The sequence below is a fragment of the Coregonus lavaretus genome (genome assembly GCF_964263955.1).
Source record: "Coregonus lavaretus genome assembly, chromosome: 4".
NCBI classification, from domain to species: Eukaryota; Metazoa; Chordata; class Actinopteri; order Salmoniformes; family Salmonidae; genus Coregonus; species Coregonus lavaretus.
Genome location: NC_139991.1, coordinates 52,234,615 through 52,261,509, shown reverse-complemented (window position 1 = coordinate 52,261,509; position 26,895 = coordinate 52,234,615). Strand labels below are relative to the sequence as shown.

Sequence of the window (26,895 nt, the reverse complement as noted above, 5' to 3'; positions counted from 1 at the left end):
GTCTATAAAGAGGTCAGAGCAGATTGGAGCTGCCCGTTCGTCTAGTAACAGTCATTATCACCCAGACAGATTAAGATAATTCACAATTGAGATTCGGCAGCAGCGCGGAGAGACAAAGTCGGGTCAGTGAAGTGGTGGAACAGATTAGTGAGGATCATCGCATGGAGATTCACATTTTCTCTAGTCTGTATAAATGCACATGGTGTGCTTAGTATGCATATGAGTGTGGATAATGAAATCTAGCCAGAACACAATCTCATTACTCTCCTCTCTCTCTCTCTCTCTCTCTCTCTCTCTCTCTCTCTCTCTCTCTCTCTCTCTCTCTCTCTCTCTCTCTCATCTCTCTCTCCTCTCTCTCTCTCTCTCTCTCTCTCTCTCTCTCTCTCTCTCTCTCTCTCTCCCTCTCACTCACCATTATTCAGACCCCCCAGTGGTGCTGGTCCATGTTGTGTGGCAGGCTGCTCAGTGTGGTGCCAATGACACAGGAACACATGTCGTCACCTCGTAGACATCACCAGTGGCTCTCGTACGGAACAAAGCCATGCTCGGTGTATGCATTGAATCATACGTACATGTGTTCAAACAACCTTGCTGTGATATGTAGGGCTCTTAGGTAAGACAAATACATGTGGGCACACACACACACACACACACACTCACAGATGCATGTATGTACAAACACACAGACACACACACACACAGATGCGTGCATGCACACACAAACACACACATACACACATTGTCAAAGACTCCAGCCACCCTAGTCATAGACAATTCTCTCTGCTATCGGCAAGCGGTACCGGAGCGCCAAGTCTAGGTCCAAAAGGCTTCTTAACAGCTTCTACCCCCAAGCCATAAGACTCCTGAACAGCTAATCATGGCTACCCGGACTATTTGCATTGTCCCCCCCCACCCCACCCCCTCTTTTACGCTGCTGCTACTCTGTTTATTATCTATGCATAGTCACTTTAACTCTACCCACATGTACATATTACCTCAATTACCTCGACTAACCAGTGCCCCCGCACATTGACTCTGTACAGGTACCCCCTGTATATAGCCTCCTTACTGTTATTTTATTTTACTGCTGCTCTTTAATTATTTGTTCTTTTTATTTTTTACTTAAAACTGCATTGTTGGTTAAGGGCTTGTAAATAAGCATTTCACTGTAAGGTCTACACCTGTTGTATTCAGCACATGTGGCAAATACAATTTGATTTGATTTGATTTGAGATGCATGCATGCACACACACCACACACACACACACACACACACACACATGGTCCCGGGGACAGTAGATGGAGTGGCCGTGTATGGGTTCTCTCCTGCTCTGCAGTGTGTGATTGATTTGAGCATAAAAGCATTAATTGTGCTCAGTACCAAGCCATTAAACCTGGCTGTGATCTCAGCGTTAAGTGTGGAGGAATCTGAGTGTGTGTGGCGCTGAATTATTCACCTCCCCCTCTCTCCTCTTTCTCTCTCTCCTTCTCTCTCGCCTCTATTTTTCTCGCTCGCTCGCTCACCCATTCTCTCTCCTCTCTCTAGCTCTCTTTCTCTCCTTGCTGCTCTCGCTTCCTCGCCACTCTTTTCGCTCTCTCCTCCCTCTCTCTCTACCTCCAGTGTTGTCAGCCCCAGGGCTAGGCTCCACCATCACTCCTGTTCATTTATTAATACCCGGCTCATTCAGCACACAGCACATCTCCGCCTAGCCTGCCTGCCTGCCTGCCACTGAGCATTGTATGGCACACAGCACTGCCTAAGCACCCCCTAGGAGGCAGGCAGGAAACCCAATGTCCACACACACTGACACACACATGCTTACTGTGCAGAAAAATGCCATTTGCAAAGGACAGGCTGCATCAATCTCACTGTTGTATGACTCTCTGTTTTGGTAGATCCTCTCATGGTCAGTCAAGAGCCATTTTGATCTTGTCAGTGAGTACGGTTACATGCACATAATAATGCGATTGTTGTGGATAGTCAGATTAATATAACAGTTTGATTAAAACGTTTACATGCGGGCCTCATGAGCGGCGCAGCGGTCTAAGGCACTGCATCGCAGTGCTAGAGGCGTCACTACTGACTCGTGTTCGATCCCAGGCTGTGTCGCAGCCGGCTGCGACCGGGAGACCCATGAGGCGACACACAATTGGCCCAGCGTCGTCTGGGTTAGGGGAGGGTTCGGCAGGCCGGGATGTCCTTGTCCCATCTCGCTCTAGCGACTTCTTGTGGCGGGACGGGTGCATACACGCTGACTTCGGTCGCCAGTTGTACGGTGTTTCCTCCGACACATTGCGGCTGGCTTCCGGGTTAAGCGAGCAGTGCGGCTTGGCAGGGCCGTGTTTCGGAGGACGCATGGCTCTCGCCTCTCACGAGTCCGTATGGGAGTTGCAGCAATGGGACAAGACTAATTACCAATTGGGGAGAAAAAAGGGGTACATCTGAAATCAGGCTACCTGATGGGACTTTGGTAAATGCAGAAAATCGCCAATCAAAATAAACCTTTTACCACAGCGACCATGTTATTTTTGAGAAGCATATTTCATTGTGAGTTCGGAGATATATAGTTTGTATGTGAAAGCTACTTCTAAAATGCATACATTCAGTTGTTCCGAACTTACTCCACTCGTGCTAAAGAGGGAGGCTGGCTCGGCTGGTGCTAGCACATGAGCAGATCAAATACACTGCTGGAACGCTGAGTAGCCTTTCCTGCAGTCAAATGACCTAGTGGCCTCATGGGTGGAATGTTATTAATATTTTTCATAATTTCATAATTATAAACATGTATTATTTTTACGCTGAAAATCCGGTGTGTCTATGTCAAACGGTTTTGTTATATTTCAGTCTTCTGTGATATATATAAAGTGTAATATTGGGATGCAAACTCAACATTTAATACATTTCAACTCTATATCTGACATGGTACAGGTGTCTTCTTTTTTTAAGCTCATAACCATGTGTGTGAGGTGTATACTTTTATTTCAAAGTAGACCCTGATTTAGCCCACTGCAGTAAAAGGTAAAGGCGTTTACATGTCCTAATAATTTGAAAGACGGCTCAGAAAACCATGTGTTTTAATCGGTGTATGCTTACTTCGTTTATGACCTTACTGGGATTAAGATAAACAGAATAAGGTGTTACATGACTATTGCATAATCTGCCTACTGCCACAATCTGTTTAATATCGAATTATTCCTGTGCATGTAAACGTACTCAGTCTGTGTTGTTGCCTGAAATGGAGCAAAGCATTATCTTCTGATTGTTGTGATTACCTACAGTACATTGTCCTTATTGTTATCATACCCTATATTGTGGAAATAGTTGGTACAGTATAACCACTGTATGTGCTCTAGTAGATTTACCAAGGTAAACTCACAGTGCTGTTAGCCAGTCAGTCTGGGCAGTAGACTTTCAGCTTACATCCCCCTGCCACACTGTTGAAATATGAAAAGACTCAGCCGGTGTTCTGACTACTGGATGTTCCACGCACTCAGTAGAGACAAGGAGGGAGGGGAGAAGCCAGCTAGTGAGCTGGGCGGTGATCTTTTAGGTTGGAAATGTTTTCATGGAGATTTCCCTCCCTCTCCTGCTCTGTCAGGAGAAAGGGTCACGGGGGAGTCATGGAAAGGACTAATGTGTGTTTTCGAAGGCAGCTCTAGGAAAAAAATGGAGCACCCCAGGAGATTGTCTCCTGCTTGAGTATAAACAGGGGGCTTGACTGTTGAGTAAATAGAATGACCAGTGTGAGGAGGAAATTGTGGGGGCTCCTTACACAATACTTATTAAAAGTGTATGGAGGCATTGGAAATGGAGACTCTCCAGAAGTGATAGAAAGTGTGTCAGAAGACAGTTGTCAAAGTTAGAGATTGTACTTATGGTTGATCAAATATTTTCAGTGTGTGAAACTAAGGGGAACAATACAAATAGAGAACCTCCTGTAGCTCAGTTGGTAGAGCATGGTGCTTGCAACGCCAGGGTTGTGGGTTCGATTGCCCTGGGGGGCCAGTATGAAAAATGTATGCACTCACTAACTGTAAGTCGCTCTGGATGAGAGCGTCTGCTAAATGACGTAAATGTAGAATAATTTTGTCTTAAGTAATTGTTTAATTTGGCCACCTAGAAATAGAAATATGAAAACTGGAGCTGACAATTTTGAAGTTTAGCAAACCCTCCAATCATACTTACTGTCATTCTTATATTGTTATGTTCCCTACAGTAGGGGAAGAACTTTAACCCTATTGCATTATTTTGTACACGACTGTATCCCAAAGGCCTGTCAACTGTTGTACTCTCATATGGATGACTTCACACTGGGCAAAGTCACCATAGGGAGGCAGCGTCAGACAACAAAGCATGCTTTTCATACAGTAGCTCCAACTTGGCTGAATATGTGCATTTGTGGGCGTGTGTGTGTGTTGTTGCTGGGCTGGATTGGACTCTTGACTACAGACTATCCCCTGAAGGTGCTCCTCACGGCTATAAATAGCTCTTCATGTGGCATTAAGTAAGGGGGTGGAGGGGATCGAGCATTGATTTTTTTAAATAAAGAAAAAGATATATTACATGTGCTGTAGAGATCTAAATGATTGAGATGGGAGGTGTAGAGGCCAGTGTGGCCTCATGGCCTGATGCAGCAGCTGGAACATCAGGAAGTGTGTGTGTTTGTGTGTGTTTGTGTGTGTGTGTGTGCCTCAGTGTGTGTGTCAGTGTGTGAGTCTGGATAGCAGTGCTGGAACCGCCTGCTGTTATGATGGTATGCTTTTCTTGGTGAGCTTGAGGAATGTTTATGTAGCTGAGAAACTGGCCTCTCTCCCTAATCACTCAGCGCCATCTTCAGGCCACATCAACAGTGAATAACATACCCTGAGATATTATCCGTATGGCCCAGAGATATTACATAGGCACTAGGCAGCAGGGTAATCACATGGAGATTACATGCTGAGTTTATTGTCTACTGGTTTATAAGCCTGGCCAGACAGGCGATGGGGTTTATAGATTAAAAATGTACATCAATGGAACAATCTGGTGGTTAATGATGTCCAGCCCACCCTCAGTTATAGATCACAATAATGGATTAGCTATTACATGTGTGATAAAACAAAGACCACCGTGATAAACTGTACCAGGAAGTGTACTAAAGAGTAGAGGCCATACATATACATTATGTCACTTTAATCAATCATAGGTAAATTAGGATTTATTCCCGCAATAAGGACCTACAGTATATGACGGAAGATGAACGATAAGCTTATATGCTTTTATGAAAAGCTTTGTATTTTCAAAGACACATTAAGTCTGTTTTCTCACCTACAGTATGTACAAATCTGCAGCTCACTATTACTCATCTGTAGTTACCATGGGGAGCTAACGGCATCCCTGTTACCATAGTAACTACATGGTATAACAGCAACTTAGTGCAAAGTGCCAGAAATGTTGTCTCTATAATGTCTCTCTCTCTGCAGTGAAAAGTCTTTACTGCATAGAGACTGTATATGACTGACATTGTCTCTGTGTCTCTCTCTATCTGTCTCTACAGTGAGCACCTATCATGCTCCTTCACCTTCTTCCTGCATGGGGAGAGTAATGTGTGCACCAGCGTAGAGATCGCCCAACACCAGCCTGCCTACCACATCACTGACGACCACATCCGCCTGGCCCAGACCTCCTCAGCCCCTGTACAAGGTGAGACACACCCAGGGAAACAGAGAGACGTAAGAGCCAACCCACTGGATGTCTTTACCCGCCTCTGTTTTAGCCTGAGCATCACTGTCATAACTATGTGTATTATCAAATCTCTGAATCTGAACATGACATTGGTCCTTTCTGATATAATGCACCTCTGTGCTCCTCTCTCTGACTATCTATTCTATCTACCTATCTATGTGTCTGTCTCTACTTCTACCTATCTATGTGTCTGTCTCTACTTCTACCTATCTATGTGTCTGTCTCTACTTCTACCTATCTATGTGTCTGTGCTCCTATCTGTATGTCCATCTATCTGACTCTATGTCTGTCTGTCCATCCCTCCACCCGTTGCCCCTGCAGTGATCCTGAGTCCGTATGGTCTAGCGGGCTCTCTGACGGGCCAGGCCTATAAGATGAGTGACCAAGCCGTGAGGAAGCTGATGGAGGAGTGGAGCTACTTCTACCCCATGGTGCTGCAGCACCACAGAGAGGGAGGCACAGGGGGTGCCGGCACGGGGGGCATGGGTGCAGAGAGGGAGGGCACTGACCCACCATTTGACCCCCACAGACATGTGGCCGTCGAGGTCATCGTAGGTATGTATGGGAACGCTCTAAACACTCTTGCTACCAGGGCCGGCTCCAGCCTTTTGGGGGCCATAAGTGAGATTTGGTTGGGGGCCCCCCAGCAAGCGGGCACATTTTATTTTATTTTTAAACTAATTTCCTGCAATTCGAACCATTTTTTGCCATGGGGTGGAGAGAAATATTAGCCTTTTTTAATATGATCTGAGTGAGAGTGACTAACAAAATCAATGTGGGCCGCCTGGAGGTCAGGGCCCCTGGACACGTGCCCTGGTCGGTATTCCGCCATGATTACTACAAGTTTAGATAACTGGCTAGACTAACTTACCAATCAAAAAATTGTTATCTGATTGAGTGACTGTCAGTGACTGACAAAACAAGAGAAAAACTGCTCATGCACAACCAAATGTAGAACTTGCACCTTGTGTATTCTACTATTCTAACTCAACAGTAAGTTGAGACCCGACTGAGTTCCTAAACTTCCCACTCGGGAGCGGCCGCTTATGTCGCTTATGCCTGGAGCCGGCCCTGCTTGCTACCTTTGAATGTAACTGAATGGACACACTTTGCTGTAGATACATTATTACGACCTGGCTCATAGTTCGTAACAACAAAGGGAGACCGCGCATGACTTAAATGTAAAAAGGAATACATTTATTAAACTAAATAATAATAAATACAAAAATGTAACATAAGTTGTGGACGTCTGTAGGATCAGTCGTATGCAGTGTATGCAGTGTGTGGAGAGGGTGTTGTATGGTGAAAACAGAATAAAAAAATGAAGGTGGTGGAAGCCAGCCTGCCAGTCAGGGAAGAGAGTGTTGACTGATGTGGCCAGCCTTTATAGCCTGCAGGCCAAGCCTGCCCAGGTGCGCCACATCAGCTGATGATCCTCCCAGCTCTGCCCACTGGCCTCCTGCAACAAGCAGACTACCAAACAGGAGATCCCAGCAGACAGAGTGAGAGGGATGTCACAACATTTACACTGAGTGTACAAAACATTAGGAACACCTGCTCTTTCCATGACATAGACTGACCAGGTGAATCCAGGTGAGAGCTATGATCCCTTATTGATGTCACTTGTTAAATCCACTTCAATCAGTGTATATAAAGGGGAGGAGACAGGTTAAAGAAGGATTTTTAAGCCTTGAGACAATTAAGACATGGATTGTGTATGTGTCATTCAGAGGGTGAATGGGCAAGACAAGAAATGTAAGTGCCTTCGAACAAGGTATGGTAGTAGGTGCCAGACGCACTGGTTTGTGTCAAGAACTGACACGCTGCTGGGTTTTTCACGCTCAACAGTTTCCCGTGTGTATCAAGAATGGTCCACCACCCAAAGGTCATCCAGCCAACTTGCCACAACTGTGGGAACAACATGGGCCAGCATCCCTGTGGAATGCTTTCGACACCTTGTAGAGTCCATGCCCCAACGAATTGAGTCAGTTCTGATGGCAAAAGGGGGGGGGGGGGGGGGGGTGATCCTAATGTTTGGTATACTCAGTGTACGTGTATGAACAATAGGCTATGGGTGATAGTAGGTTATTGGTGAAGTTTATTGGTATGGTGTTACTGAAATGTATTATCATTATCACACCTAAAGAGGGAACAACAGAGAACAACAGCTCTTCATCGATTTTAGTCTCAGCTTTGATTGCAGATTCATTGTCTGTTTGAGGCTAAATGATACTGGAGGTGGTTAATTAGTGGTGGATCCAGTGTTCTTAAGGAGGTAGTGTTATGTATCTCAGAGTGCATTGAGGTAAGGAGGAAAGACTAGAGGAGAGGAGAGAAGGAGAGAGGAATGGAGGGGAGGAGTGGAGAGAGGAGGAGAGGAGGGGAGGAGAGGAGAGGAGAGATTGGGAGAAGATGAGAGAAGCGGAGGGGAGAGGAGGAGAAAAGAGGAGCTTAGTGAAGCTCCAGGGAGTGACGGATACACAGCATGGTGTAATCAGCCCATCGACTGGCTGCCAAGCCCATCGACTGGCTGCCTGACCCCTCATCATTGATTAGAACTGATTGAAATCGGACCTCCCTAAGCCCCAGTACCAGACAGCTGCTGTAGGCCATGCAATGATAAACCAATGCAGTGTGTATTGGCCACAGAAGGAGTGTGTGGGGTGGATATGAGTGCATCTGTGTGAGTGTGTGAGGGGATTTAAACTCTACTCTTTCATCTTCTTTTAGGTGGTGTGAGGATGATCTACCCAGCAGCCTTTGTGCTGGTTGCACATGGCGACCTGCCTGTGGAGCAGCCCCCACCCGCCCCCGGAGCCCAGGGGCTCAGCAGAGACCCCTCCCACTGTAGCATCCCTCTCACACCCCCAACCTCACCTGAACAGCCCTGCTCAGGTACTGGATGCCTCTACTACCACGCCATATCATCATCATAAACTCCAGAACTTGACCCTAAATAATTGCGTACCCAAAATGACTCTGAATCAGCTCTATTTGCACAACAGCAAAATAACTCAATACTGCAATCCATAACCAAACTCTAAATGCAATAAAATCTATAATCAACATTGAATGAAGTCTGCTTGATGAATATCTAACATATTATGAGATAAAACAGCTGATACAAACAAACAAACTAATGATGCTATAGCTGCAGAGTTGTTCTTGAGTGTCTGATTGCAATCTTTCAATATCTCAAGAGTCCTAGTAAAGTGTCTCCTGCCATGCACTTTTAAGACATCCACCCACAGCCTTGCCAAAGGGAACAAACTCCAGTGAATAATGTCATCTGTTGTTTATTTCAGCAGACAGTGGCTTTGTGACAGTGTCCAGCGTCCTCCCTGCCCAGGAGAGTGCAATGGGGGCCACCAACCACAGCCCAAAGCATTCTGGGAAGAAACTGACCAATCAGGTGGTGCATCAGGCGTGGAAGGAGTGTTATCTCAACCAACTGCAACACAAGTGAGTGCCCAGAGAGGCTGCTGGCTAACCAGGGCACAGCTCCAGACACAGCACTGTTTATCTCTTGGCATCTGCGGTGGGATTGTTATTGTTGATGTGCAGTGACACAACTTTGTGCCCACAGATGCAGTGTGCCCAGTAGCGTGACGCTAAAGAAGGAGGCGCCAAACGGGGTGACCACGTGGGACTTCACCGACCCAGGGGAGAGGGCACCCTGCAGCTGCTCCAGGTTGGCATCAGGGGGTAGTGCCCCAGCTGTTTAGCACTGCAGCATGGCACCACCCAGCTAGACATCTGGGCTTCATTTTAAAGCATATTGAAATTGAATATTGCGTATTGATTATGTAGAAATAATGTGAACATTGTGAAAATATACTGTATGTATATGTATTAAATGTACTGTGTTGATATGATATGATATGATGTAGACAAGTTCTCATAAGTTGCTACACATAGTTGAAAGTGTTCAGTATGTTTAAGAACAGAATCCTCACCTGTCACACTAGTTCTGGCTGCCATCTGATCCTGTTTCTCTTCCTGAAGGTTAAAGCAGCAGCAGAAACAACAGCAGCAGATCAACACCTCCTCTGCCAACCCTCTGTCTGGTGCCAACACCACCCCCTCCTCCGGCCCAGCCCTCCCCCCTCCCTCCCTGCCTAAGCACAAGGCCACGGACAAGTCTGAGAAACCCGACAAACAGCCCAAGAGGGTCGCCGCCATGACCCCCTTCCACCACCGCCTCTCTGTGGGCCAGGAGGCCTGCCTGGAACAAGACTCCAGTGGAGGGTCCCAGCTCGTCCTAGTCGCCCTGGACCCTCCCCTGGATCCCATGCCCAGCTGCAAGTACCCCAAGCCCCTCTCAGCTGGCAGGAAAGCCCCCCAGTCCCTGCTCCACTCTCCCGTATCCCCATTACCCCCCACGCTCAGCCCCCATCCGCGGGTGGGGCAGGACCCCGAGGTACTGGACGCCCCTGTGGGCATGGCCCCCTGTCCAGACGGGGCATCAGGGCTGGTGGTGATGGAGCCCAGTGAGACGGCTCTCTATGCAGCCCCTCTGGGGCCCAGAGAGAGGGATGCTGGGGTGTGCTGGTGGAGGGGCTTCAGGACTCCCAGGGCTGATAAGGCTGAGTTCAGGCCTCCAGAGCTGCCCAGTGACAGAGTGGAATTAAAAACAGAGACACAGGCCACTGAGGGAGTTGCACTGAAGAGGTGAGAGAGAGAAAAAGCAGTTCATGAATGTAGAATCTAAAGACACACACTCCAGCATGCACACACGCAGGCACGCAAACACACACACATACACACACTTAAAGGATCTCTCTTAATTTCCTATCTAATTTCCCTCCAGACTATTCATGCAGACACAGAAGCGCTTCAAAATCTCAGAGGAGCGGGTTAGGGAACACATCCAGACCCTAGGTCTACTGCAGCAGCCTGGGGTGGAAGGGCTGGGGGACCCTGGGGACGACCCCTACGACTTCAAGGAGGGAGACATAGAGTACAGCTTCCCCACCTCCAAGAGACTGAAGGGCCGAGACCCTAGCAAGAGAGGCCCCAAGGTACGTTTTTTATTTTTATTTTTATGATTATTATTGTTGGTGGATATGGCTGTTACAGTGACTGTATTACCGCCACAGTCAAATTCCAAGTGAATGTTTAGTCATGGTAACTAGGCTTCTCCAAGGTCTGATGATGCTGATGGTCATTAGTAGCCTACCAAACTTGCTAACTGTCTGGAACTCAGCACTCTATTGTCCCTCTAATCACTCTGACATCAATGCAAATGTAATCGAAAATTAAATCAAACACTTTGTGAGAGCCCATGAGCTCATGTTGCGCAACATCTCTATAGGCTGTGCAATTGCGTGAGAAAACAGAGTTTTGATGGCATCTATTAAAAAGAGGAGGATACCATCAGCTTTCTATAGGCTAGGCCTATTATATTTATTTCTCAACTTTTCTACTATTAAGCACATTGCTTCACTTTACAACAGGAGTATAGCCTACCTGGCTGGCATGAAAATGAACCACTGGAAAAGCGTCCTCCATTCACTATTTAAATGCATAGATTACATGTATTTTTGCCCCTGCCCCTGTTCCGAGACATGTGCATGATAATGGTCCATTCTAAATCCAAACTAATTTCACACATATATTATTTATTATATGTAAAGACAAGATTAAATCAAGAATAGTCTGATGGGTGACAATAATAACCTATCACTTGTGAATGATGCCTAGCTTGTGTGCAGTAAGGCAAGAAACAGTGCATGCCTTTTTTTGCGACTTTTTCTAATCATAGTCACACACCCCTGTACCCTAGCCCATAGGCCTATATGTTTTGATAAGGTTTGTATCACAACTAAAGTGGCCAAATAACTTCTTAAAATTAAGCACATTAATCCGCTTTACAACCGGTGTACAGTCGTTGTCAAAAGTTTTGAGAATGACACAAATATAAATTTCAGTTTTTATGATGGCAATTTGCATATACTGCAGAATGTTATGAAGAGTGATCAGATGAATTGCAATTAATTGCAAAGTCCCTCTTTGCCATGAAAATGAACTTAATCCCCAAAAAACATTTCCACTGCATTTCAGCCATGCCACAAAAGGACCAGCTGACATCATGTCAGTGATTCTCTCGTTAACTCAGGTGAGAGTGTTGACGAGGACAAGGCTGGAGATCACTCTGTCATGCTGATTGAGTTAGAATAACAGACTGGAAGCTTTAAAAGGAGGGTGGTGCTTGAAATCATTGTTCTTCCTCTGTTAACCATGGTTACCTGCAAGGAAACACGTGCCGTCATCATTGCTTTGCACAAAAAGTGCTTCACAGGCAGGGATATTGCTGCTAGTAAGATTGCACCTAAATCAACCATTTATCGGATCATCAAGAATTTCAAGGAGAGAGGTTCAATTGTTGTGAAGAAGGCTTCAGGGCGCCCAAGAAAGTCCAGCAAGCACCAGGACCGTCTCCTAAAGTTGATTAAGCTGCGGGATCGAGACACCACCAGTGCAGAGCTTGCTCAGGAATGGCAGCAGGCAGGTGTGAGTGCATCTGCACGCACAGTGAGGCGAAGACTTTTGGAGTATGGCCTGGTGTCAAGAAGGGCAGCGAGGAAGCCACTTCTCTCCAGGAAAAACATCAGGGACAGACTGATATTCTGGAAAAAGGTACAGGGATTGGACTGCTGAGGACTGGGGTAACGTCATTTTCTCTGATTAATCCCCTTTCCGATTGTTTGGGGCATCCGGAAAAAAGCTTGTCTGGAGAAGACAAGGTGAGCGCTACCATCAGTCCTGTGTCATGCCAACAGTAAAGCATCCAGAGACCATTCATGTGTGGGGTTGCTTCTCAGCCAAGGGAGTGGGCTCACTCACAATTTTGCCTAAGAACACAGCTATGAATAAAGAATGGTACCAACACATCCTCCGAGAGCAACTTCTCCCAACCATCCAAGAACAGTTTGGTGACGAACAATGCCTTTTCCAGCATGATGGAGCACCTTGCCATAAGGCAAAATTGATAACTAAGTGGCTCGGGGAACAAAACATAGAAATGTTGGGTCTATGGCCAGGAAACTCCCCAGACCTTAATCCCATTGAGAACTTGTGGTCAATCCTCAAGAGGCGGGTGGACAAACAAAAACCCACAAATTCTGACAAACTCCAAGTATTGATTATGCAAGAATGGGCAGCCATCAGTCAGGATGTGGCCCAGAAGTTAATTGACAGCATGCCATGGCGGATTGCAGAGGTCTTGAAAAAGAAGGGTCAACACTGCAAATATTGACTCTTTGCATAAACTTAATATAATTGTCAATAAAAGCCTTTGACACTTATGGAATGCTTGTAATTATACTTCAGTATACCATATTAACATCTGACAAAAATATCTCATAACACTGAAACAGCAAACTTTGTGAAGAACAATACTTGTGTCATTCTCAAAACTTTTGACCACGACTGTAGAGCCTAACTGGCACATGAGTTTCAAGTTTGGGGAAGATCATTTTCACCATGAAAATGCACCTTTATAAGAAAGCATTACATGCATAATCGCATTTACGGTCACTTTTGAGAAGGGTGTTTTCCCGCTAATTGATTGCATTTTGGAACATTCGCACTATAGCCTAGTGCAGTGTGTGCATTGCTGCGCTTATAATGTGAAGAAATAGCCTAATAGTTTATCAAAATTTTTAGCTAAACGTTCTGATCTGTTGCGAGTAGTTGCGTCCCCGATGTGTCTATCATCACTTGTAGCCTACTTCAGAGCTGAGATGCCTAAGGACCCGATCACGTGACAGGCATTGGCTAATAAGAGTTGAAATAGCTGAGAGAGCCATGTGAGTGAGAGGTGCTTCGGAGCACGCAGCTGGGAGAAGTGAATTATAATTATTATATTCAGCCCTAGAGCACAATGGCCACTGGCCGCAAAAGGCATGGATTTTTTAAAGGGGCATTACGGCCACACAAGGGGGATGCCGCTGGGAAATTCTAGGCATTATCAAGTGCTTGTCAAATTGTGAATGAGAGACTGAGGAAGTGTGTGCAGCCTGCACAAGAAACAAAGCAGATCTCATGCCTTTCATGCAACTTTTTTCAAATCATCATTAGATTCGTATCATGCAGCCTTAGAATGTATTAAAAATCAAAACATGTAGCTCAACATTTGTATCACAACTAAAGTTGCATAAATAACTCTAAATTAAGCATATAGGAGGACCTGTTTCTTTGTTAACCGCTCGACACAGAATAGCAGCATGTGCGCACTCCCTTAGAAATCGTTTGGAGAAAATATCCTCTATTTTATTCAGCTATGTTCAATTGTATTCTTCATAATATAAAATAATATAAAATAATGCAATGGAATTCTAAGCAAATCTTGTCTGCTAAATGAACTAGAGTATCCCACAGCCATATGGTATAGCCAGATCAGGGCCTAACATAAGGACAACTCAGAGTATGCTATTCTGTTCTTCTGAAATAGCCAACATTTTCTTGATATCATGTTTCTTTAGACCTGTCTAAAATAAATAATGAATTTATTATGATGGTGTAGGCTATATTAAATTGATAAAATGTAGATGTTCCAAAGGTTTGCATTAGTGGCTTGTAGGCTATGCGTGGAAGCCAGGAGCTGCTAAATGTGTTTATGTTAATTAACCGTCAATTACAGTGAGACCGGCAGTTATTTGGTTGACAATCACCTGCTGACAAAATGTAATGACCGCCACAGCCCTATTCATGGATACCCAAGCTTGAAGAGGAGAATAAACTAAATATAACTGTCTTCCAGGGAGAGGAGATCAGCAACGGTGCACTGCCTGATGGGAAAGACGCCATGTCCATCTTTAGCTCTGCCCCCAAAGCTGGTAAGGAGTTGAATGTTGACACTATATACATATTCTCTGCTAAATTCAATTTTTACCCCAACACATGTATTATGAGGTGTGTTCTTTGCGTTGTGTTTGAGGGTCTTGTTTGTGTGTTTCTAGATGATGACTCACCGCAGGATGACGAGGCGGCCAAAGCCCAAAACCCTCCTCTAACCAGGGAGACTGATCTGGTAGTCCTCATCTCAGACCTGGAGAACATCTTCGATGAGGATGAGGAGGAACTTGGGGTGAGACACATTTGAACAATTACTGGATGTCTAAAATCTGTTTCATTTTCATTTCCGCTTTGCACAAAGCGTTATACACTCATCATAATAATACATAATAGTATACTGTACTGTGCATGCCATTTAGCAGACACTTTTATCCAAGGAGTCTTACATATGTGTTGTATAATAATTTGTAGACTGCTTGCCCCAACCAGCACACAGCCAGGGTCCTGGTATCAGGAGGTGAAGACCGAAGGGAGGGGAGGGTGGCTGTGCCCTATCCTTCAAGTGAGTCCATCTTTACATGTACACATGTTCAGCAGTTAGTTTGTTATCTTATGCATGTTATCTTAGTTTAGTTTAGCATGATTCTGAGACCTGGGAATAATAATCTTTCTTGTTCTCCTCCTTCTCTCACGTCTTCTCTGCCTGTTTCTGTCTGTTTTATCTCTCGTTGTCCATCACCCTCTCTCTCTCTCTCTCTCTCTCTCTCCCTCTCTCTCTCTCTCTCCCTCTCTCTCTCTCTCTCTCTCCCTCCCTCCCTCCCTCTCTCTCTCTCTCTCTCTCTCCCTCTCTCTCTCTCTCTCTCTCTCTCTCTCCTCTCTCTCTCTCTCTCTCTCTCTCTCTCTCTCTCTCTCTCTCTCTCTCTCTCTCTCTCTTTCTCTCTCTGTCTCTCTCCTCCCCCCATCCCTCTCTCTCTTCATTCAGCAGTAGCAGACCTCCAGCGGATGTTCCCCACACCCCCTTCCCTGGAGCAGCACCCAGCCTTCTCCCCCATCATGACATACCGCGACACCCCCAGCCAAGAGCCCCCAGCCCCTTCGGGGGGGTCCGACCACCCCCTGGGCCCCCTGTCCTCCACCCAGCTCCAGGAGTACCGGATGGAGGTGGAGGAAGGCATGGCCAGTCCTAAACATGAGGACATTAAGGTGAGGCACCACAGAAGCAATGGATTTACATATGATACTTTTTCACGAAGTAGTTTGTAGTGAACAATTTTTCAGAGTAACTTTAGGGTAGCTTTAGTGTAGCTTAACTTCTTCCAGTGTGAAGTAATTGGTAGCTTGGTAAACGATATTTTCAGAGTAGTTTCCCAAACACTGATGACCACTAACCATATTAACCAATTTGAATATATCAATCGGTTACATGATGTCACTTTTCATGGGACTTATCTCACTTTACAAAGTCAATCCCATTGCAATTTACTGTTCAAATATGGTAGAGTCAGTCTTTAATTGTCTATCATCAAGTTTTGCTGCACATAATACAGACTTAATCATTTCCATTCCTGTAATGTCATTGACTACAAATTGCAAGAACATATCACTTTGGGGTCATATGTTAACAGAATGTGTAATTTAGCTTATTAAACTAAAAAACGATGTATGTTTCAAGTGAGAATTAGGCAGGTCTGATACCAAAAAAGAGAGGAAATGATTGGCTACTTCACCCATACTTTATTTTCTTTTTGAAGAAAAAGTAATGTGTAGTTCCAGTAGTAAGCTACAGTGCTAAATGGCAAAAAAGTAATTAAGTAGTGAAAACACTAAATAGATTTGAATTGATCTCAACTACCACCAAGCTACAGCAAAATGTAGTTACATTACTAGTTGAACTAGATGTAGTTCACTACTCCACAACACTGGTGGTCGTATGATCAATGATATAATAGTGAAAAGGCTTAAAGTAAAGTAGCTACAGGGTACTATGCAGCCAACCTGTGTTAATGTAAACCTTAGCGCCTCATTTGATCTTGACTGATGTTGCTGTAGCATGTTTATACCTGCTGGGCTGGCCTGCTAGAGGGCTTACTGGTATGTGGAACCAAATACCTGAACCGCTCCTCACCACACAGCCTGTTTCAACTTGTGTCGATGTTAAGTGCTAATTGTCTCTCTGTGACACATTGTGAGACTGTGGGAACACATTTGCAATGAGCTCTCCTTCCCCATCCCCCTCTGCAGGACTTCTCATTTGTGTACCGTGTCCCATCTGTCCAGCCACAGATGGGCTGCTCCATGTTTGCTCCGCTGCGGACCCTCCCCAGCCAGTGTCTGCCCCCCCTCAAGGTGCCTGACCAGTGTTACTACCGGCCCTCCTGGGCCCTGCTGCCTAAGATGGAGCACTACTCCTCCCTGCCGCCCTCTCATCACACCTCCTTCACCAGAGATGGATATGTGTAAGTACTGTACCAGGGCTGGTTCTATTACATCTGGATGCATGTTCATAAAATGTTCCTTAAACGTTACCATGTTGAATTTACTGTGTGTGTATTTGTGTGTGTGTCCTCCAGCAACGTCCCCAGTGTTGGGGACCAGGAGTATGCCCAGATGAGTGCCAGCGCCCCGTCCATGGGCACCACCGGCGGCATCCTCCCCTCGCCATCCCCTGCCACCCCCCGCTTCTCCGTCCCCACCCCTCGTACCCCCCGCACCCCCAGGGGCGTAGGCACGGCCAGCGGGCAGGGCTCGGTGAAGCAGGAGGGTACCGGGACAGAGCTGAGCTCCCCTGCCTCCACGCCCTCCACCAGCCTGCCTATGAGCTCCGTGACTGAGCCCCATGCGTCCTGCCCCGCCCTGTCCGAGGCCCACAGCCTGTACGCCGCCCTGCTCCTCTCTGACTCAGTCCTCAATGTCTTCAAGGACCGCAACTTCGACAGCTGCTGCATCTGCGCCTGCAACATGAACGTGAAGGGTGCCGACGTGGGCATGTACATCCCCGACTCCACGCTCGAGGACCAGTACCGCTGCATGTGTGGCTTCAGCGCTATCGTCAACCGCCGGCTGGCCCACGGCACGGGCCTCTTCCTTGAGGACGAGCTGGACATCTTCGGGAGGGGCTCGGAGGTGGGCCGGGCAGCTGAGAGGAGACTGGCACTGTGCCGCAGAGACCCACCCATGGGAGATCCCCGGGCCAAGCGCCCCCAGGACTCCTCCCCTGCCCCTTCCTCTGTCATGGTGCTCCTCCAGGAGCAGTGCTCCCAGCCCATCTCCTCTCTGGCCTCCCTACACCTCCCTCCTGCCTGCTCCTGCCACGGCCGCCAGGGGGCCCTGCTCCAGAGCTGGATGGCTGACAAGCAGTGGGCGGATGGCAGTGATGCGTGTGTGGAGTGTTACAACGCGCTGGTACAGGGGCAGCAGTATGTGGATAACCCCGCCGGAGGGAAAGTAGATCCGGCTGTTGTGAGGAGCAGCGCTCTACACTCCTGGCCTCACACCAACGGTAAGGAGGAGTGATCTGGCTGTAATGATAGAAGGATGCCAAGGGGTGATAGTAATTGGAGGATGACAGTAGGGATGACAGTGGTGATGACATCCCTAGTGGTGATAGAAGTAATAGCGGCTTTCTATCTGCAGTGAACTGATTACAGAGTTATAGAGACAAATACACTACATACATAAGTATATGGACACCCCTTTAATTAGTGGATTCGGCTATTTCAGCCACACACATTGCTGACAGGTGTATAAAATCGAGCACACAGCCATGCAATCTTCATAGACAAATATTGGCAGTAGAATGGCCTTACTGAAGAGCTCAGTGACTTTCAACGTGGCTCCGTCATAGGATGCCACCTTTCCAACAAGTCAGTTTGTCAAATTTCTGCCCTGCTAGAGCTTCCCCGGTCAACTGTAAGTGCTGTTATTGTGAAGTGGAAACGTCGAGGAGCAACAACGGCTCAGCAGCGAAGTGGTAGGCCACACAAGCTCACAGATGATGAAGCGCGTATCGTGTAAGAATCATCTGTCCTCGGTTGCAACACTCACTACCGAATTCCAAACTGCCTCTGGAAGCAACGTCAGCAGAACTGAACTGTTCATCGGGAGCTTCATGAAATGGGTTTCCATGGCCGAGCAGCTGCACACAAGCCTAGGATCACTGTGCGCAATGCCAAGCGTCGGCTGGAGTGGTGTAAAGCTCGCCGCCATTGGACTCTGGAGCAGTGGAAACACGTTCTCTGGAGTCTTGAATCACGCTTCATCATCTGGCAGTCTGACGGACAAATCTGGGTTTGGCGGATGCCAGGAGAACGCTACCTGCCCGAATGCATAGTGCCAACTGTAAAGTTTGATGTAGGAGGAATAATGGTCTGGGGCTGTTTTTCATGGTTCAGTCTAGGCCCCTTAGTTCCAGTGAAGGGAAATCTTAACACTACAGCATACAATGACATTCTAGACAATTCTGTGCTTCTAACTTTGTGGCAACAGTTTGGGAAGGCCGTTTCCTGTTTAAGCATGACAATGCCCCCGTGCACAAAGCGTGGTCCATACAGAAATGTTTTGTCAAGATCGGTGTGGAAGAATTTGACTGACCTGTACAGAGCCCTGACCTCAACCCCATCGAACACCTTTGGGATGAATTGGAACGCCGACTGTGAGCCAGGCCTAATCGCCCAACATCAGTGACCGACCTCACTAATGCTCGTGGCTGAATGGAAGCAAGTCCCCGCAGCAATGTTCCAACATCTAGTGGAAAGCCTTCCCAGAAGAGTGGAGGCTGTTATAGCAGCAAAGGGGGGACCAACTCCATATTAATGCCCATGATTTTGGAATGAGATGTTCGACGAGCAGGTGTCCACATACTTTTGGTCATGTAGTGTAGCTTATTTTTTCTTAGAATGGAAAATTAAACAAGATCAATCCATTCACTCAAAGTTTAAATCCATGTTTCTCTTTGTTAGTTACGGACTGTTGTGTGATGTGACGTTCAATGTGTATGATGTCTAATGTTTATTTATGTAATGTATGTATTTCTCTGTGTGTGTGTGTGTGTGTGTTTGTTCTCGTGTGTGTCTTCTCGTGTGTGTGTGTGTGTGTGTCTCCTTGTCTCTCCCCAGTGCTGGACATAAGTATTCTGTCATCCCAGGACGTGGTGCGTATGCTGCTGTCCCTGCAGCCCTTCCTTCAGGACGCCATCCAGAAGAAACGTACGGGCCGGACCTGGGAGAACATCCAGCATGTCCAGGGTCCGCTCACATGGCAACAGTTCCACAAGATGGCCGGCCGGGGCTCCTACGGTAAGCCACCAGGGACACTCTTTATTGATGTATCTACAGTAGATATTTGCAATGTACAGTATTTTAGATAGATTTCCCTTGAACTGTTTGTGACTTGACTTTTGTGTAAATTATATTTGTTGTCAACATTTTAGGTTCTTCCACAGATCTCAATTTAGGAGTAGGCCCTCTAAATATTGCTGTACAAAGGATAACCGGAGAAATGTAATCGAACAAGACAATCACCTGACCTCCTTCAGTCCAGTTCAGCCTTCCATAACTCTCCCATGCCTCATCTTTCTTCTCACCAGGGTCAGAGGAGTCGCCGGAGCCCCTTCCCATCCCTACCCTGTTGATGGGCTACTACGACAACTACGACCGTAACTTCCTGGCGCTGTCGCCCCTGGCGCTGCCCTTCTGGGAGAAGCTGCTGTTGGAACCATACGGGGGACAGAGGGACGTGGCCTTCCTGGTGCTCTGCCCCAACTCTGAAACCCTGCTGGCCGGGGCACAGGCCTTCTTCCAGGAACTCAGCGCTGTCTACGAGGTAGGTCCTGTTATACTACTGTATCCAAACCCTCTCCTCTAGCAAATTCTTAGTTGTTGTTTCTTTCAGAATATACAATGACCAATTAGATGCCTCCACCTCCCGTGAATGTGTGAAGACACTGGGTGGGATACTGTGTATGTAATCTATAACCCCTACTTGTTGTCATTTTCAGACGTGTCGGTTGGGGAAACACAGACCCCTGGCCAAGGTGTCCAGAGATGGGCTGGTGCGTGTGGGGGCAGTGGACACAGAGACAGAAAGTGAGACAGAGAAGGAGAAAGAGAAGGAGAGGCAGGAGGAGGAGCAGGTAGATCAGTGGTTCACAGGGCCTTGGGCTGGACAGCAACACAGCGACAACCTCAGCAAACTCAAACTCTACGCGCGCGCCTGCAGGAAGCAGCTAGGTGAAACACTGAACTTTATGATTGCAATTGTCTGTGATGAAGGGACATTGTACCAGGTGGGACATATGAGTCCTATTCTATTATTTGTTCTATCTATTAACCCTTCCCCTGGGATGTTTTTGTGATATACCTAACTCTCTATAGATATTTCACTAGTTACTAAATTGGTATTACACTAACCATGGCCGCAGGAAGTAGGGGTGCTGAGGGTGCTAAACATCTTCCCGCAGCTATAACACTAACTACTACATGCATTTCAACTCTAACTCCTCCTCAATGTTTTCCTTCATCCAGGTCCACAGTTGTCTGCCCTGTCTTTGGACAGCAGTCTGTTGTTACCCCCCAAGCCTCAGCCTCCTCCGGCCCCTACGCCCTCCTCATCCCAGCCTGCCCCCTCCTCTAGCCAGCCCCCCTCTGGTCCTGGGGCCCCTGCTGAGGGAGAGCCAACGGCCCCCCCAGTGGCCCCCAGATCAGAAAGCACCCCAACCCCCACAGTAGCAGCCTCGGGCCAGCCAGGGCCAGCAGAGAGCACCCAAGGAGGGTCCACTGAGGTCAAGAATACCCCCAATGCCATACCACCACCACCTAGCCAGCCAGAGACCCCTGAGAGGTGAAGACCCAGGGCATCTATGCTTCTATATTACTATTGTATTACTATGTTATTATTCAGTATTCTATGTTATCATGATATTGGGATATTCATCATGTCTCCGCCCCCTTTCCCAGAGTGGCGGAGCGGGAGCGAATCGGCATCCCCACGCTAGCGGACTCGGCCGATAGCCACGCCCACCCCCCGGCCATCGTGATCTACGTGGTGGACCCCTTCCTGTGCTCGGGCCGAGCGAGTGATGGAGGAGGAGGAGAGGAGGAGGAGGAGGAGGGAGAGGAGGTGGAAGCAGGCAGTGTGTGGTTACTAGGGCTGCTGCGGTGCTACGCAGAGATGCTACAGACATTGCCAGAGAGCATGAGACCAGCACTGGTGTTACAGGTAGGATCATATACTGTACTGTCCTCCCTCTTACACCACCTATAGCTTTGCTTCTGTATGGTTGAATGTTAATGGTTGAATGGATGAGTGACTGAGACTGTGGGTAGCACCCTAATCCCTACATAGTGCACTACTTTTGACCAGAGCCCTCTAGTCAAAAGGAGAGCACTATTATTATTATTATGTATTATTATATATGGAATAGAGTGCCAGAAGACACAGTCTGGATGTCCTACCACGGCCAACAGCAGTGAATAGCTCCCCAGGTCAATCTGCTCATACCAGAGTGTTCATTCATTCCGTATGTGTTGTCCAGGTGGTGCCATGTCAGTACCTGCTCCAGCCAGCCAGTGGTGAGAGCCCTCTGTACCTGCAGCACCTGCGCTCCCTGGCCTTCTCAGCCTACTCCCAGTGCAGACGCCTCCTACCCACACAGACACACATCAAGTCTCTGACTGGCTTCGGCCCCGCCTCCACCCTAGAATCTGTGCTTAAGAGCCCAGAGGTAAGGCTTGCACAAACCCACACTTAATGACATGTACACCCATTGAAAAGTCCCACACAGGCTTCAAACACACTCACTCAGACACATAGGGGCCTACCCTACCTATACATCTCATCTATTTTGAACTTGTTAATAAATGCTCCAACTGTCTGACAATCCCACTCGCTTCCTCTCCCCCTCCCTCTTCACTCCCCCTCCCCATCCCTCATCACTCCCCCTCCCTCTTCACTCCCCCTCCCTCATCATTCCCCCTCCCCCTCCCTCCTCACTCCCCCTGTCCCCTCCCCAGCACCACAGCCCTCTACAGGGCTACTCTCCCCCGTACATTCTGGGTCCTACCCGTGCCAAGCAACCGGAGCCAGGGGAGGTGTGGGCAGAGATCCCTCCCAGGTACAACGTGCTGTTTGTGGGCTACTGCCTGTCCCATGACCAGCGCTGGATCCTGGTCTCCTGCACCGACCAACAGGGAGAGCTACTGGAGACCTGCATCATCAACATCGATGTGCCGAACAGGTACAGTCAGTCAGTCAGTTACTCAATCAGTCAGGGCCTGGGAGAATGGGGGATATCTATGGAGAGGTGTTGATGATGCTGTGCTAATGTTAGATAATGTCAAATCCTTTCATCCTGTCGTTCATTATATGATATCATATAATATATATTATTCATAGTAGGCTTGGCTATATTATATTGAGTAAAGTAATACACTTTAATGTAGCATTTCAGAACCTTTATATTTATACAGTTCATGATGTTATATAGACATTACCGAACGTTCTTCTTGTCTCTCCCTGCTCCTCCTCAGAGCACGGTGGCCTAAGGTCTCAGCCAGGAAGATGGGACTGCAAAAGTTATGGGACTGGTGTGTCGGCATCATCCAGATGACCTCACTGCCATGGAGGATCGTGATTGGTCGGCTGGGCAGACTAGGACACGGTGAACTGAAAGGTGAGTTCAGCATAGTGCAGCTAACTCTGTCTCAATATCCCTGGTGTTTGGTGTAAGGTGAGATCAGCTGGAACTATTGTTTCTATATTTTCTGCCTCAGTACTTCAGTTGATCCAGAGGGGATGACAGTTGACTGTAGAACAATTCACTGTATTGACCCGAATCTCTCCTCCCCTGTCCCCCTCTCTATCCATCCCTCCCTCTCTCCCCCCCGTCCCTCCCTCACCTCCCTCCCTCCCTGCCTCCGACTTCCCCTGTCCCACCTCTCGCCCTCCCTCCCTCCCTCCCTCCCTCCCTCCCTCCCTCCCTCCCTCCCTCCCTCCCTCCCTCCCTCCCTCCCTCCCTCCCTCCCTCCCTCCCTCCCTCCCTCCCTCTCTCCTCTCCTCTCTCCCTCCCTCTCCCCTCTCTCCCTCCCTCTCCCCTCACTCTCCTCTCCTCTCCTCTCCTCTCCTCTCCTCTCCTCTCCTCTCCTCTCCTCTCCTCTCCTCTCCTCTCCTCTCCTCTCCTCTCCTCTCCTCTCCTCTCCTCTCCTATCCTCTCCTCTCCTCTCCTCTCCTCTCCTCTCCTCTCCTCTCCTCTCCTCTCCTCTCCCTCCCTCCCTCCCTCCCTCCCTCCCTCCCTCCCTCCCTCCCTCCCTCCCTCCCTCCCTCCAGACTGGAGCGTTCTCCTTGGGGAGCACTCTCTCCACTCCATCAGTCGCCAGCTAAAGGAGGCGTGTCGTATGTGTGGCATCTCCTCTGCCGACACCCCCTCCATCCTCAGCGCCTGCCTGGTTGCCATGGAACCCCAGGGCTCCATCGTGGTGATGCCAGGTTAGCAGCACTGCTGGGCCCATGGATTATGTGTTTACGAAACCTTCCAGATATAATATACATATTTAATAGATGTTATAGAAGCTCACTCTAAAAGCCCTGGTGTTGCAGATACAACATGATGTTATGAGCCAAGGGTGAACAGTGTAATAGTGTGTTTAACCCCAATGCTGCCACACACTCAGGGAACACATTGAGCTGCCACACATTGAGGGAGCACGGTGAGCTGACACTCACTTCACAGCACACAGTAATGCAGACATAATGGAGATTGCAGCATTTGAGCCAAGGTTAGGCCAAGTGGATTTTACAGGACAGACACTCTGCACTGTACAGTAGCACATTGTGCACAGCAATACAAACTTTAGCAAACTCAAAGGATTTCATTGCCAAACACACAGCAAGCTCTATTAAGGGAAATCACAATACAACCTTACATGACATACTATTTATAATAAGTTGGTCTGAATTGGTCTGAAGCGGGCTGTTGGAAATGTGCAGTGTTCAGTCCGCATCAGCTGCCTTGGCAACGGAACGCCGGACCATTTCCATCGTAATGGAGGCCAAGTTCATGGGATTTGTTGCATGACAGGGCCCATAGGTTTACTATCATACACATGGCACATTTGTTTCTGTGTGTGTGTGTGTGTGTGTGTGTGTGTGTGTGTGTGTGTGTGTGTGTGTGTGTGTGTGTGCAGACGCGGTGACGATGGGCTCGGTGTTTGGTCGCAGCACGGCCCTCAACCTGCAGACGTCCCAGCTGAACACCCCTCAAGACGCTTCCTGTACCCACATCCTGGTATTCCCCACCTCCGCCACCACCCAGCTGGCTGCCAGCTCCTACCCCACAGAGGATAACGCTGGTAAGGGCTCCACATTAGACCTCCATGTTGAATGCAGAGTGTATTTAGGTGCAAGGTTATTCAATACAACCAATATGTTAGCGGCAATAGCATTATATCTAAAAATCTATACTTGAGCTGAAAGTATATCAGTAATTATCAGTAATTAGGTATTGTATACTCAGCATTTTACAGAAACTGTTGCTGGATGTAAGTTATGTGCAGTTCACAAATATCTCCACCAGAGTGTGCAATTCTCTCAGGATTGTTTGGAATAGAGTCAGAGGAAGATACAGTGGACTACACCTCTTGTGGATGAGATGTGTATCTGTAGCTGACTAGATAGATAACTCTCTGCTGTGTTTCTGTCTCCAGACGACATGTTCGACCTGCCTTTCCCTGACGAGCTGGAGAATGACATAGGACATGACATTCTCAACCTGCACCCCTCCCCCAACACCTCCCCCGTACCCTCCCCTGGCTCCCCCTCTGGCATGGGGGGAAGCTCACACTTCCAGCATAACAGGGTGAGTTCAGAAACCAGGCTAAGTGACTCGATTCATATGAATTATGCAGAACTTTTCCTGATACTGTTGGTGACCATATGTCCTTAATGTTCCTTCTGTCCTCCAGAGTCAGGGAGAGAGGTTTCTGTCCAGGGAGAACCCTCCAGAGGAGCTGAAGCAGCAGCCTCTAGCCCTGGGATACTATGTCTCCACTGCCCAGGCCGACAGCCTGCCTCACTGGTTCTGGGCCTCCTGCCCTCAGGCTCAGAACCAGTGTCCACTCTTTCTCAAGGTAAGGGATCCACGTACTTGTTAATTTTGTGTGTGTGTGTGCGTTGCTTGTGTGAGGGTGGGGGGGGGGTGGTGTGTGCGTGTGTGCGTGGGTGCGTGGGTGCATACTTTTGTGTGTCTGTGTGTGTAAGTGTGTGTTCAGACACCCCTGTTTCTCCCCTGAAGGCGTCTCTACACCACCACATCTCCATCGCCACAGCCCAATCAGATGAGCCCAATCAGACAAGCTCAGACAAGACGACCAAGAGGATACCTCACCCTCTGGACTCCAAGACCACCTCTGATGTACTCAGGTTAGTAGGTTATGCTATATGCCCAGTACTATGGTTGCAAAATTCCGGTAACTTTCCCAAAATTCCCAGGTCTTCCAGAAATCCCGGTTGAAGGAATCCCAAATCAGGAGGGAATAAGCAGGAAATCCAGAATCCTTCAACCAGGATTTCTGGAAAACCAGGGAATTTAAGGAAAATTCCTGGAATTTTGCAACCCTCCCAGTATCCACTACCCATCCCATCCTACCTTCTTCTACTGTATAACACCCTATCATCTCCTCTTCTCACTCTGTCAAATAGGTTGTTATTGTCACTAACTTGTCCTCTGTGATGAAGAAGTAGCTTATGTGTGGGCATCATTTGTAGGCTATAAAGGTCAACACTTCATCTAGTATGACGTATGTTCATGTTATGTGTTCTCTAACCCCAAACCATGGTGCTCATGTCTTGCGTACTACTGTAGGTTTGTGTTGGAGCAGTACAACGCCCTCTCGTGGCTGACGTGCAACCCTGCCACCCAGGACCGCCGCTCCTGCCTGCCCGTCCACTTGGCCGTGCTCACACAGATGTACAATGCCGTCCTCAACATGCTCTAGCTATGGGACTTACTAATGGACAGCTAAGGAAACTGAGTACTGCACAATCCATGGCCGCTGAGGTCATGTGTGCCTGCCTGCCTGCAATGTCTCTGTCTGGACACCAGAGAGAGCCAGAGGTCTGTTAGAAAAATTCTGGATGGACAGATAGGGTGAGACTTATGGACCCCTTTTACACCTAGTATTAACATGTGATCTGTGATCAAATCATGGCTATATTTCAGTGGAATGATGGCCAAAATGGTGGCAGTAGGACAACAGATTGTGCTGGTTCTTGGTTGGGAAAACAAACAAACAAATGCCTATGTACAGTACAGAGAGACCTTTGAACATGAACAGTATGGTCTGCCATGAGACCAGCCCAGTGCAATTCTTACCTTTAAA

At 47.7% G+C, this 26,895-nt stretch overlaps 1 protein-coding gene across 1 annotated transcript in view; it reads left to right on the top strand.

Moving 5' to 3' along the window:
• LOC311127460 (mediator of RNA polymerase II transcription subunit 13-like) overlaps positions 1 to 26,583 on the top strand; it is a 57,499-nt gene extending 30,916 nt beyond the window's left edge. The window contains exons 4-30 of the mRNA XM_084159295.1: positions 5,538 to 5,683; positions 6,047 to 6,280; positions 8,456 to 8,620; positions 9,031 to 9,187; positions 9,312 to 9,416; positions 9,731 to 10,396; positions 10,536 to 10,746; positions 14,490 to 14,565; positions 14,689 to 14,816; positions 14,996 to 15,086; positions 15,507 to 15,727; positions 16,766 to 16,980; positions 17,095 to 18,023; positions 19,639 to 19,818; positions 20,109 to 20,344; positions 20,520 to 20,751; positions 21,046 to 21,361; positions 21,478 to 21,739; positions 22,056 to 22,244; positions 22,534 to 22,757; positions 23,050 to 23,192; positions 23,846 to 24,004; positions 24,703 to 24,867; positions 25,222 to 25,373; positions 25,480 to 25,644; positions 25,809 to 25,936; positions 26,379 to 26,583. Coding sequence (XP_084015421.1) covers positions 5,538 to 5,683; positions 6,047 to 6,280; positions 8,456 to 8,620; positions 9,031 to 9,187; positions 9,312 to 9,416; positions 9,731 to 10,396; positions 10,536 to 10,746; positions 14,490 to 14,565; positions 14,689 to 14,816; positions 14,996 to 15,086; positions 15,507 to 15,727; positions 16,766 to 16,980; positions 17,095 to 18,023; positions 19,639 to 19,818; positions 20,109 to 20,344; positions 20,520 to 20,751; positions 21,046 to 21,361; positions 21,478 to 21,739; positions 22,056 to 22,244; positions 22,534 to 22,757; positions 23,050 to 23,192; positions 23,846 to 24,004; positions 24,703 to 24,867; positions 25,222 to 25,373; positions 25,480 to 25,644; positions 25,809 to 25,936; positions 26,379 to 26,511 — 6,028 coding nt within the window. The 3' untranslated portion in view covers positions 26,512 to 26,583. The remainder of the gene's footprint in view (positions 1 to 5,537; positions 5,684 to 6,046; positions 6,281 to 8,455; positions 8,621 to 9,030; positions 9,188 to 9,311; positions 9,417 to 9,730; positions 10,397 to 10,535; positions 10,747 to 14,489; positions 14,566 to 14,688; positions 14,817 to 14,995; positions 15,087 to 15,506; positions 15,728 to 16,765; positions 16,981 to 17,094; positions 18,024 to 19,638; positions 19,819 to 20,108; positions 20,345 to 20,519; positions 20,752 to 21,045; positions 21,362 to 21,477; positions 21,740 to 22,055; positions 22,245 to 22,533; positions 22,758 to 23,049; positions 23,193 to 23,845; positions 24,005 to 24,702; positions 24,868 to 25,221; positions 25,374 to 25,479; positions 25,645 to 25,808; positions 25,937 to 26,378) is intronic.
• The last annotated feature ends 312 nt before the right edge of the window (positions 26,584 to 26,895 follow it).